At 39.1% G+C, this 13,694-nt stretch overlaps 1 protein-coding gene across 2 annotated transcripts in view; it reads left to right on the top strand.

Moving 5' to 3' along the window:
- Positions 1–13,694, top strand: part of WDFY2 (WD repeat and FYVE domain containing 2) — a 184,716-nt gene that overhangs the window by 82,591 nt on the left and 88,431 nt on the right. For both annotated transcript variants that reach the window (XM_033843474.2, XM_019936654.3), the window contains exon 3: positions 6,412–6,485. In XM_033843474.2, coding sequence (XP_033699365.1) covers positions 6,412–6,485 — 74 coding nt within the window. The remainder of the gene's footprint in view (positions 1–6,411; positions 6,486–13,694) is intronic.

The following is a 13,694-nucleotide window of genomic DNA, read 5'->3' as shown; positions in this document are numbered from 1 at the left end:
ACAAATAGCTCAATTTCGTTTCTTTTTATGGCTGAGTAATATTCCATTGTATATATGTGCCACATCTCCTTTGTCCATTCATCCGATGATGGACACTTAGGTTGTTTCTATCTCCTGGCTATTGTAAATAGAGCTGCAATGAACATTTTGGTACGTGACTCTTTTTGAATTATGGTTTTCTCAGGGTATATGCCCAGTAGTGGGATTGCTGGGTCATATGGTAGTTCTATTTGTAGTTTTTTAAGGAACCTGTTCTCCATAGTGGCTATACCAATTCACATTCCCACCAGCAGTGCAAGAGTGTTCCCTTTTCTCCACACCCTCTCCAACATTTATTGTTTCTAGATTTTTTGATGATGGCCATTCTGACTGGTGTGAGATGATATCTCATTGTAAGGGAAACTGGAATTTGATTTTCATTTCTGCTGCCAATTTGCTGACTCACTTCGGGCAAGTCCTTTCATTTTCTCTGCTCTGAACACAACAGATAAACTGTCCATTTTCTTTGTTCTCCGATTTTGGTTATATGTCAAATAAGTATTTGTAAAGTACTTTCAGGTTCTTTCAGTTAAGCAATGTATAGTATCATTGCTGATCTTTTTTTTTTTGGCCACGCCATGCTGCCTGCGGGATCTTAGTTCCCCGACCAGGGATTGAACCTGGGCCACAGCAGTGAAAGTGACGAGCCCTAACCACTGAACCACCAGGGAATTCCCCTATCATTGCTGACCTTAACCCAGAGGGATTAGGAAAGATTGGTTAATTTGTGAGGTTGTGGCTGGATTGGTTTTCTTTTCCCATTTGTTAGAACTGTAGTCTTAGAGCAACTTGAAATTGAGAATTTAGAAAATTAAAATGATTAACATGTTCATATTGATATGTTTATGTTTGGGATGGAAATGAGTTATTTTGTATGTAAATCGCAAATGTTAATTTTCCCATTGGTGAGGTCCAAGGATTTAGGACAATGTGTGCTGTAGTGTGCTGTCCTACCCCTTCTGCTGGGTTTATTGGAGTTTGGGGGGAAATTCATGTGGGAAGATTAGAGATTGAAAGGTATTTAAAATAATGAATTTGGTATTTCTGTCTTTATAAGATAGTGATTGTTTGGGTGACTTTTAGACAATATCTTTAACTCAGTTGAGGGAGTTTTTTGGCAGTGGGGGTTATGTGTATAATCGGGAAATGCTCATCCTGTTGTTTAATTTATGTCTTATTTCAGATAACTTCTTGGTTCCCAGCTGTGAAGTATACTGCTCCCTTGTTGGTTTCTTTCTGGTATAGGTTGTATTATAGAACCATGTGTAGGAAATAACTTGTTGTTTTTACTGTTGACATTTCCAAAATTAATAGTATAATCTGGTCTTTTAATTCTCTGTTTACCAAGAAGAAAAGGTGCCCATGGAACTTTGATAGGTAACAAAAGTGAAGGAAAACATAAATTATCCAAACTGAAGATAACAGATATTAATTAATCTGAATAATTATAGCATTTATTTAGCATACTCTTATTTGATTTTCATCTGACAGAGTAATTTAAAGCTTACTCTAGTTAGATCACTTTACTGTAACTTAAAACCTCTCTGGGAGAAAAAGGGACCACTGCCAATTCACTGTAATTTTGCTGGTGTTACTTAGACTAAATTAAAAGAAAACAAAGGGTTAATTTCAGTTGAGTGCATAAAATACTCGATTTAAACAAAAAACCCTTTTTAATGCTAGTCAGTTGAAGTCCTAAATATGTGTTCTTAATAAAGTAAAAAATGGGCTGAATATTGTAAACCTAATAAATATTGTCTTGTGACACACAGTTGAATGGAATAGTGTCCATGAATTAAGTCTTTGCTTTGTGGTGATGGGGTGATCTTTGTAAGCCTCTCTATTCAAGGCCCTCTTATCAGAGGATCCTGACATTTAACTCCCACCAGGATGCCTTTGACACCTGAAGTTTTATTCACAGAAGTACTGTGGCTTATTTAAAGTTCCCACCAGCACATCCCATGAAGATTAGTGTCTCCTGCCAAATAATGCCTTTGGCATTGTAAAGCTGTCAGAGTGATTGAAATCCACAGTTCAACCTTCAACAGAACATGTGTTTATTTGAGTAAAGTTCAACTGATCAGCAAAGGACAGGAAATAAATTAGTCATAAAATGAAAGAATTATAGGTATAAATAATAGAAATTGGGAAACTTTCCCCCAAATAGAAGTATTTTGAGAATGCCTCCTCTCAATTTACATTTTTTAAGAAAGCAAGAGCAATATTTTTTCTTAGATTGCCCGTGGGATAAAAGTGTTAGAAATATGGGCTTCCTTGGTGGCGCAGTGGTTGAGAGTCCGCCTGCCGATGCAGGGGACACGGGTTCGTGCCCCCGTCTGGGAAGATCCCACATGCCGCGGAGCGGCTGGGCCCGCGAGCCATGGCCGCTGAGCCTGTGCATCCAGAGCCTGTGCTCGCAACGGGAGAGGCCACAACAGTGAGAGGCCCGCGTACCACAAAAAAAAAAAAAAAAAAGTGTTAGAAATACAAGTAGCCAGTTTCTCTCTAATCCACTTAATTATTGCTCTGTTGAAGTTGATGTTGGTTTCAGGAGCTCATTTTTGCCTACGGCTCATATCCTGAGCTTTTCTCCCTTCAAATTATATAGTCATTAATATAATCATTCAGACTGGTGTTTCTCTTTATTTTCACCCTCCCTAAATTTTAAGCTGAAAACCTGCCTTAAACTAGAAATATTTCATTTTTAAGAAACAGTATTATGAAAGTGTTTAATTTTATTATTATTTTATTTTTTTATTTTTTGCGGTATGCGAGCCTCTCACTGTTGTGGCCTCTCCCGTTGCGGAGCACAGGCTGCGGACGCGCAGGCCCAGCGGCCATGGCTCACGGGCCCAGCTGCTCCGCGGCATGTGGGATCTTCCCGGACCGGGGCACGAACCCGTGTCCCCTGCATCGGCAGGCGGACTCTCAGCCACTGCGCCACCAGGGAAGCTCAAAAGTGTTTAATTTTAAAGATAATATTTTGACAGGCCATCAAGGTCTAAAGTCCTGACACTAGTATAAGAGAATATTACTTCCCATTACCCACAGACCCCTACAAATTTCTTTCCTATCGTATTTGTACTTTTCATGATCTTGCTTCCTAAAATTTTGCCAAGTACACGTCTTTTGATTGTCATCAGTCTGAGACAGAACGGAGATGGCAAATCTCGATCAGATAGCTTGGAAAATGAGAATACTTCTCTCATTTCTAGATGAAATGTATTTCATCTAGAGTTTTGGGATGCAGTTTTGATAGAGGAGTCCGTAGAGGGGAGCTGCATTGTAATTTTGTAGTCCTGGTTGGCCACTGTGCTCGGCTTGTGGAGAATGCAGTTTTAAGGTGGGAGGATAGAACAGCGTCTCAGCCAAGTTCATCTCTGACCTGAACTTTTAGCCATCAGAGACACCCAATTATTTCTTCAACTAACTAATTATTAGCGTTATAGCATTTAAAGCTGAATTCTTCTTTGGGAAACATCACATCTTTGCAACCTGGCTATAAATATTGTGTTTAAATCATATTTTGTTTGTTTCCTACCTTATTCTTCCTTCCAAAGGATTCCCGTTACCATTTGGTCATAATTACCATTACTTTACTGTGTCTTATTATGCTTTGCCAGACAGTTTTGCCCTTTGATACTTTCTTGCATGGATGGATAGGCGCTTATTTTGTGTGGGCCATAGCACTGGTCTTTCAGAGGTTGCTTGTTTCATTAATTTCCAGTGAGTTGAAGTTAGAAGGATCTCTGTGTCAATTTTTCTACTCCCCCAACATCCCAAAGGAAGACATTTACTATAACAACAAATGTGGGCATTAGTATTTCTTTCAATTCATTTCTTTCCTCCTTGGCCTTGCGGGGCCTTTGGGTAACCAATGCAAGGCCTCTTCCTATGGGAGTGTCACAGTTGGGAAATGGTTTGAGGACCATCATAAGACTCACCTACCAAAAGTCTTTACACACACGCACGCACGCACGCACGCACGCACACACACACGCAGGGTTGCTTGGTGTTTTACCATAATGCCTCTTTGAAGGCATGTTTGTACCTTTGGGGGCACCTGGGAGGTAATGGTGTCTGTCTCTGGCAATCCCCTGTCTATAACCATCTGGGTTCAAGCATACGGGTTCTGCAACAACAGAATTTCTGTTAAAACTTCTTTTGTTTATGGTCCTTTATAGGAAAAGTCTTTCCTTTTGAATTCTGGTGGCGTTTCTTACTATCAGTATAAAGTGATGTGGACTAAGGAGGTGACATTGGGGACAAATTTTATATTATAGGTCCTATATATAGTTGGTGTCACAATCTATAAATTCCTGATGGCAGCTATAGTACCTTATATATCATTGCATCACATGTCTTGAACATAGTAAGCATTCTAAATTTTTGTTGAAGAATAACAAGAAATTTAGTAAATGGGGGAAAAATAAGGAATAAAGAAATAGCAATGATGATTTAAGGGTAGCCTGTGCAGTATTGTAGAAAAGTCTTTTAAATCACATTCAAAGATCAGTGGGTTTTCTAATTATTATATAACCAGATAGGAATTTTGGAGTAAATCATATAGCAAATACTTTTATGTGGCCAGGCAGGCAGCTAAGTGATAAGATTTTTCTCGACTATGTGTAGCCATTTGGGCTGCAGTCAAGTTTTGCTTCATACACTCACGCTTATATCTTAATAAATTGTTAGATATTTAAAATTTTTAACAGGCGTAGCAAAATAACAACTGAAGACAATGTTATAGGAATAATCTCAAACAGAAGAACTGTGTTTAGTTTTTCCAGGTATATTTTTATGTGTGTATGTACTTTATGTAGTACTGTAATCAGTGTATTTTTTTCTTTTGCTTTTTTCTGCTAACATGGTAGTTTTCCATGAAATCATTAAATTTTAATCCTGCACACGTTATGGGATTATGAGACCTGGTGTCTTAGCATCTGTGTAGAGATTTTGCCAACATAGTTTATAGGCCAAAGGCAAGTAAGACTGGCTTTCTTAGGGCAGTGCATTAAATATCGTTGGATTGCTTTTTTTCCAGCAGTGTTCTTTTGGGAATCTAGTTTAAATTTGTGGCTAAACCAGAAGAAGATATTCTGCTGTACTGGTGGAAGTTTGCAGTGGGGGGGCGATTATTTTTTACGTATTTCTATTTTCTAAATATATCGTGTTTGAAAATTAGAAAAAAGTACTTTATGCAGTTTAGAAGATTTTGTAGTTGTGGTTGTTCAGCGGCCTTTTATAGAGAATCAAAAAAATGTTACCAAGTGATGTGTTTATCAAGTGGCTCTGTTAGTAGAACTTGAAGTTCTTTTATAGTTTAAAGATAACCTAAGTTGGGTATTTGAATATAGGACTGTGTGTTTGAATTATGTCTTTGAACCTCCTCCAGCTTTTTTTTCCTGTGTGACCTTGGGTAAGACATCTAATCATAACTGAAAAGTAAGAATAAAAACATTTGATGCCGATTATGATTTTGATGATGGGTAGTTCATGACCTACAGCGCTACCGTGAAGATGTGCGGAGAAATTTAAAAGTTATGTTGAGGCCTTTAGAACACTATTTCAGTATAGAATAAGTTGTCAAAAGGCCCCCATTCTGATGAACAAGCATAGCCAGAGAAGGCTGGTAACCGGAAGCTGACTTGGCCCCTCGTGGCTTCCAAGCACGTTTCGTTTACTCAGGCTTGGTGGTACTCAGGAAGTCAGTGCTGCAGAACTGGGAGACCCTGTCCAGGACTGGGTGAACTGACTCACCTGATTTCTTTCCTCTGGAGCCTGGCCCTGTGTCGAGTTAGTTCTCTTTTAGATTGAGGCAAAGCCTCCTTCTTTTTCCAGTTGGCAGCCTCCAGCATATGCCTTGAGTACTGAGAGTAAAAGACTTCTGTTAGTTCACGTGCCCCAAATCAGTTCTGAATTAAAAAATAGATTTCTGTACTTGGTGGGGCGGGGGTCGAGGGGGTAATAAGAGCTTTCTTTCGTTTCCTTAGTTCAGAAAAAATTGGTTATTTCCATTAAAGATAGGGTTTGCTTGGAAGAGATAGATTGGTGACAGAAGGCTTATGCAGCACAAAATATTGTTAATCTAGTCAAAGCAAATTTAGACTTGATACAGAACAGCCAAGACCACGCCTCTTGGAACTTGTCCAGTTTGAGAATATCTTATTTGTTACATTCATTAAAAGGATAACTGAGAAACTAGGGGTTAGTTGTAAAATTACTGTTTTTATTTTTTGGTGAGTGGGAGTTAAATGAACTGTTTGTCAGGAAATTGTGGGAAAAAAATAGTCATACACTTTGAGCTAGTCACTCCTGAATCCATGAGAATCATCGTTTTGTTAATTTCATCAACATGTTCATTTCTTTCAGCTCCATGTTCATGCATGTCTTTTAACCCGGAAACAAGAAGACTGTCCATAGGTCTAGACAATGGTACAATCTCAGTAAGTACACATAAATAAGATTTTCAGTTGAAATACTTCCCTTCCTGTGGAGTATGTATATGTGTATTGTGATGAGAATTATTTATTAGTTTTTTTTTTTTTCAAATTAAAAAATTAATTTTCTTGCTAAGTTAAGTGGAAATTGCAGTGCAGCAAATTCTGGTGAGGTGCAGGGAGAGCTATCATCAGTCTCAGCTTAAATGCTGACGAGATTCAGCTTGGCTTACACGTTCACAGCAGCTAGAATAGTAGGGGCATTACCAGGCCACAGCGCGAACTACATGATCTGCGGGTTGGCGAGAGCAAGCTGTGATACTAGTGACTTTGATCAGATGGTTAATCGTGGTGTCACACGATTCCCCACGCAAGTGACAGAACACAAGGGAAATGGCTCTCTTGGACCTGCGTGTCTGATCTCGTCTTGATACTTGACGTTGTCCTCCTTCCTCTTTCTGCTCTTTGCTGTCTTCTTAACGCCCTCTAGTAGGTGAATAGAATTCTGTCAATTTGTACAAATTTGTTAAGAAAGCAGAGAATCTAGATTTAGTCTGTCGGGTAGATCCAGATAAAAAGTAGACCCTTTGGTCATAGATCTTGAAGGAACTGAAGTGATCAGAGACTGGAATTTCAGGTCTTACTACTTAATCATGTTTTTGCATATTAATTTTCAACTAGTATATTAACTAGTAAGACAGCTGATCTGGTAAATTCTCCATTTTGGTATATTGTCCAGTATTGCCTTTAGAGATCCTGCTTTGGGACCTAGGAATTAGAGGAGCCTCCTCCGGCCACGCCTCCCCACAGGATGAGGGATCTGAGGGGCCAGGGGCATGTGCCCAGCCTAAGCCCTCACTCCGCCCACCCCCATGCTCTGGGTACCTGGCTCTGGAATTTCCTGCTCCCAGACAGCTTAGGGCCTGCTTCTAGGGCCTGCATGGGCCTTTTCCCTGGGTCCATCCAGGGGAGGATAAAACTAATAAATGTACCCTTAGCCTGAAGGGTGCTCCGCGGCAATGGTTTGAGGTGAGTAGGTGTCCGCACGTGTGGGCAAGGTCCCTCAAGGTGTCGATAGAGCTGGGAATGGGAAAGGGGGTGTGGGCTGGCCCTCCCGTGTCACCACACTATGGTGTGGAACTTCAAGAGGTCTAAAAATTCTAACTTTGTACCTGTGCCTCCAGGTGGTTGAAGGTATATTTGTCAAGATTGGAGGAAGAGACCTTATTTAATAGTTTAACTTGATTGATAACTTTTACGTATTTAGGCACATGGAATGTGGGTCTCCACTTCTAGTCTTTACCCAACCCCCCTGAGGGGTCTGAAGAGGTGGGCCTGACATTTGCTATTTGATCTTTAGTCAAAACACTTGTCTGGTGATCTTTATGGAAATTTTTAACAATATTGTTACATATAAATCAGTCCATTGACAAATATTTATGGAAGTCCTATAAGATCTAATGCATTGTAGATCTGTAAAACCTGCGCCTTAGGAGGACGGAAGTGAAGATCACGATACAGACCTTTGTCTTCTTTAAGGAGAGCCATTTTTAATAAGTGGGGTTTACGTACGATAAACTTGTTTTTAAAAGATAAGGGGAGATAACTGGATTGTTCAATGAGTTGAAGTTTCACCACAAAGGAAAATCTGAAAAAATAAGCTGAGATCCATTTATTGCCCAGCAGTTCGTGCACTAGTATGTGTAACACTCACTGTCCGCGAAAAGCCTTATGTGTGTATAGCATATAGGTGATTCTTTGTATTTTTGAAATTAGTATAAGTGGTTAGTGGGTACCGATACATTTGGCTTTGAAGGCAAGTTGAGAGCAAACTAAGTTATGGAGAATTCTGGCTTTTATTGTAAATAAGAAGAGAGGCTGTGTTAGCCATTATTCCTTTAGTAAATGAAACTGCCAGAGAATCAGGACTTAAATCAGGAACCGGATTCTCCAGGTGTGTCAGCTTGGTGTTGAGATACCAAATCTTACCTTACCCGATCTTCTGAAAAAGATTAAGGACCTGGCTTGTATGAAATAATTTCCTTAAAAGTATTTCTTGTACGTTGCTGAAGAAGATGAGTTGTATAACCTACCTATTCTCATCTGAAGAATTGTAAAGAGCTCTGTGTTAGGGAACGATACAGTGAAAGAACAGGGTGTTTAAGGTTCAGAATTCTCATTGATCACTACAAAAATAACCGGTTCTTTACTGAAAATGCTTATACAGAGTCTCAGCTGTTTAATAGTTTACTTTCTGGACGTGAGAAATCCTTTCCAGAGACTATAAGTTTTCTGTTCCTTGAATATAGCAAATACATTTTGGAAGAAATACTATTGGTTAACTTATTTTGAAACACAGAAAGGAGGAAATTGGAAAGTAAATCCTTATTTCACTTTATTTTACTGAATAAAAGAGATTTAAGAGGCAGTTAACCTTGTGTAACTGAGTACTGTATTAAAGATGAAGTAGAGGTAACAAATGCAGACCACTCTTTCAGAAGTTTGGCCACAGAAGGAAGTGGAGAGAGAGAGGGTGAGTGCTAGAACAAGATATGACAGTAGATGAGCAGAGGGTCCAGAACCATTTCAAGAATTTAGCTTTGGGAAAGAATGGGGAGACTTTCAATTTTTAAGGTAGGGAAAGAAAGAGACAGTATTGAGATGTAAGGGAGGAATGACCTTATATTTTTCTCATGAAGTAGCAAGTTAGATCACCTACTGAGAGAAGCAAAAAAAGAAGGTGGTATATTTTCATGTCTATAACCTTTGTTATTTCTGATCGTGTAGCCCAGAACCCACTTCTGCCATCTTGGTCTACAGTCCCGATTATCTCTCAAGGTCTTGTTCACATGTTATCTTTTCATTCTCTCTCTCTCTCTCTCTTTTCCTTCCTTCCTTCCTTCCTTCCTTTCGACAGGTGGGTCCTGAGACCTCCCAAGTAAAATTAAAATTAATCACACACAGTACTCAATAGGTTAGTTATATCACATTGCTTATTTAACCTGTTTTGTAAAAAGTTTTCAAGTCTGTCTCCTCCATTAAATTGTTGAGTATTAAGGAACTGGCCAGTCTTTTATTCATCTCCTCTTTCAGTGGATCTTAGTGTGGTACCTTGTGCATATTAGGGACTCAGTGAATAATTTGTTAAATAAGTTGTTGACTAAAGTATAAATACTATTATTATTAATATAGCTGGTTGTAATTAGTACCTGCTTAAATTCTGAAACAGTTTATTGGTACAGTTCTTTTGCTATTCAAAATGTTTTTCACAATGGAATTAACTTCCATAGGGGGGAAGAAGGTATGCCAATAATTTAATTCATCCTGAGTCTGAGTTTTCAGAAATGCCTTCTGTTTCAATGTTGACAGAAGTCAGATTGTGCTAACTGCTATTCATACTGAAGCAGGACTTCAGATTTTTCTGTCATAATGACTCATATATTCTAGCCAACCAACAAATATATAAATATCAACTGTGTGAAGAAGATTATGCTCAATTCTAACATGTGGCTCCTGGTCTCAAAGAACTTATTCAGTTGGGGCAAAATGAAAAATGAAGTTATGAAATACCTAACACATAGTAAAAAAAATAACAGCAAAAGTAGGCAGCACCCCAGTGAGCGTGATGTTGGCAAGGCAATGAGGTCAGATAAGAGCAGGAGAGAATGGTCTGGGGCAGCTCCATGGAGACTGGTTGTGAGCTAGGATTTGATTAGCTAAAAATAGGAAGGAAAGGTATTTCAGGCAAAATGAATGGCATGGGGAAAAAAATGATACTCATCTTTATAAATATATTTTTTCTTCTGCATCACAACTCTTAGGGTGCCAAAATTTTTATTAAAATCTTGCCAAGATAAATGCATAGTCACTGAAGATTTTTCGAACAAGACCCCAAAATGATAAAATCTCTGTTCTTTGTAGATTGATCTCATACATGTGTTATGGGAAGTTTGATTGGGATGAGAGGAAACAATTGCTGTGTATAATGGTTAGCACTCAGGATAGAGGTTATTGTATAAAAATAAATGATATTGACCGTGTATGGCTTTGTTGTTACTGTTTTGGTAGTTCTTGTGGTTATTATATTCTTAGAGTTCATATAGTTTATTCAAGGGAATGAAAGAGGAAAGAGAATAAACCTTTATTGAGCATCTACTATGTACCAGGCACTCTGCTTTACATACATCCCCTCATTCCAGCTTCACAGTAATTCTATGATGTAGGTGGTATTACTCACATTTTTCAGATAAGGAGACTAAGGCCTAGAGAGTTCACAAGCTTCTCCAGCTCACTTAGCCAGGAAGCAGCTCTCAGCAAAGCTAGGGACTCTGTGTGCCTTGAAGCCTGGGCTTTCTTCTCACCCCATGCTGCTGGCCAGGAGCCACTGCTGCCTCTGTTAAAGGCTTTCCATCCTTCCTGTTGCCTCATTTGTTTATGGGTCTGTCTCCTTCACTAGACTGTCAACTACATGAAGGCAGAGACCATGTATGCTTCAGTGTTGTGTCCTGGACCACTATAGATGTTTTGTAAAAGTTCTGTTAAAGGAAGGAGAGAAGGCATTTCAGTTCCCATCATCAAGATGCTACAACCAAAGTTGGGCACTTAACCAGCAGGATAAAATTACTCTCAACAGTTGAGTGTTATTGTGTGCATTTACAGAGTGCATCGTGTGTTTAAATGACCGGTTTGGGCGTGTAGAAGAATTTGATGTCCATACGCTGCTTCCTGAAATTAATAACATAGATACACGAAGAAAGCAACTAAAAAACCTAAGTAGAAACGTTATGTTTTCCTGAATGTTTGTGGGACTGATGGAAACCCTTGGTGTTCCTTTCCTTGTAGGTGTGTCACTCTGGTCCCTGCCCACATCTTCACATTGGCTTCCTCTCTGTGTCTCTTTGTCTTCACATGGCCTTCTTATAAATCAGTGGTTGAAGGACTCACCCTAATCCAGTATGATCTCATTTTAACTAATTACATCTGCGGAGACCTTAGTTCCAAATAAAGTCATATTCTGAGGTTCCATGTGGACATGAATTTTGGGAGGACACTATTCAACTCAGTACAACTGGTAATAATATTGTATCTACAGAATTTCCCTAACAGTGTCCTACCAATTGATTAGGAAACCATTTTGTGAATGTGTAAAATGATGCCTTTGGGAAGAGGTACCTAAAGATATTAAAAGAGGGGAGAGATAGGATAAGATTAAAATTGAAAGGGAGACCTTAATTCTTCTATCTAATGCCACCTTCCCCTAGATTAAGTGACATATATTAGGTAGGTCACATGTCAAGATAGTGGTGGCAGAACTAGGACTTCCTTGATCACTGGACAGATTTTCTTATCACACCAGGCTGATTTCTTCACACAACTAGGACAACCGAGTTGCAAGGAATTGCCCTAGGATGGTCACTAATGAATTGGAAGCTTGTGTTATTCCATGCATCTGGCCATTGCTAAAAAAAATATTTTTTAAATAATTTGAGCCTTTAATGTAACAAGGTGTTTTGGTTGTTTATTGCTGTGGGTTATAATGAGCCTACAGGGACTGAACCCAAATGGTGAGGTCACGTTCTGCAGTGAAGAGAAGTAACTTATGAATAAAGCACTTCAGCTGTACCCAAGCTGACTGTACAGTCGGACCACTCCTGCTGGAGGGAAAGTCCTGTTAAAACCTTCACCTTGATCGGCTCGGAGACAACAGTGCTATAGCCGACTGGCTCCTGTTTGTCAACCATCATGGCACATTTCAGGTTTTGTACTTAGAGAAGAATTGATGTTGCTTCTGGAATTGCCCTGCCTCCCAGGATTTCTAATGTGGTACCATACGTGAAAAGTAGCCTAATCATGAAGTCAACGGAGGCTGGATTTGAAGACAGTTTCAAGAGGCCCTGTGTTCAGAGAAATGTGGACCTGGAATCTGTAGGGCTTCCTTTTAAATTCTTCCATAACCTCAGTACTTACACTAGCTTATGATTGTCTCATTCTCCCATGGTTTCTACCACAAAAGACCATCATTTCTGAGTCATTTCATCAATCTATGGCCCTGGGCTTTCTAGTGTGGGGAGTTCCTTTTATAGACTGTTAGGTGGCCATTCTCTTCTGAGCTTGTGCTAATAAGTTATAGTAAACTTAAATATGTATAAATATTTATATGTCAATATTAAATATCTACATATATATATATATATCTTTTTTTCTGCTTAGCAGAACAAGAATCCCTGAGTGCAACATGCCAGTTGCTTACTGTTTATTCATACAGTATAATTCATTGAAGGTGGTTTTGTCAAAGAAAACACTGCGATCATGGGAGTTGTTGTCCCTTCAGTATTTGTGTGGGTCACCAACCTTCTTAGAACCTCTCAAGGACAAGCCTGTCTCTTCCAATTGTGTCATTGTATAGGTAGCCCTGTTGTCTTTTGTTCAGTACGTGAATGTTATCTAAAAACCTGGTCAAGTAGTACTGAATGCATATGCCAAGGGCTTTCTTTGGCCGCCAGTTATTTTGTGGCACCTCCATTACGATTATGAATTTTTGAAGAGCCTCTTGATCGCCCTTTTAGACTGATTCTGTAGCATGAATACTGGTAGGAACACCCAGATTGCCCTATATTTTAAACTGGATGCTAAGGAGTTCCTGTAGAGTGTGTGGTAGATTGAAATCATTTATACAATATCTACAGGAGGTATCTGCCACAAAGGATGGCCTCATTAGGGTCATTGTATTACTATTTTATTTATTTAAAAAAATTTTTTAGCCATGCCACGCAGCTTGCGGGATCTTAGTTCCCCGACCAGGGATTGAACCTGGGCCACAGCAGTGAAAGTTCTGAGTCCTAATCACTGGATCACCAGGGAACTCCCTGTATTACTATTTTAGAAGGTGGTCATCTTCTTTTTATTGGAGTATAGTTGATTTACAATGTTGTGTTAGTTTCAGGTGTACAGCAAAGTGAATCAGTTATACATATATATATCTCCACTCTTTGCTTTTTTAGATTCTTTTGGTGGTCATCTTCTTATCTTGGCCACATCAAGCAGTGTATCTATGGTTCAGAAAGGCAATGGCTAGGAATCGATGAGCGTATTATGTTCCAAGTTACTTTCCCTTTGTCTTATTCCTTAATAATCTCTCCCTCCCCCTGGATCCTTCCCATTGGCTTTTAAACACACTCAAATTTCTTTTTATTAAAAACAAAAGTTGCTTATTAA

This window comes from Tursiops truncatus, chromosome 18 (genome assembly GCF_011762595.2).
Source record: "Tursiops truncatus isolate mTurTru1 chromosome 18, mTurTru1.mat.Y, whole genome shotgun sequence".
Taxonomy (NCBI): domain Eukaryota; kingdom Metazoa; phylum Chordata; class Mammalia; order Artiodactyla; family Delphinidae; genus Tursiops; species Tursiops truncatus.
Note: the sequence above shows the minus strand (reverse complement) of the source record. Positions and strands in the feature narration are given on the sequence as shown.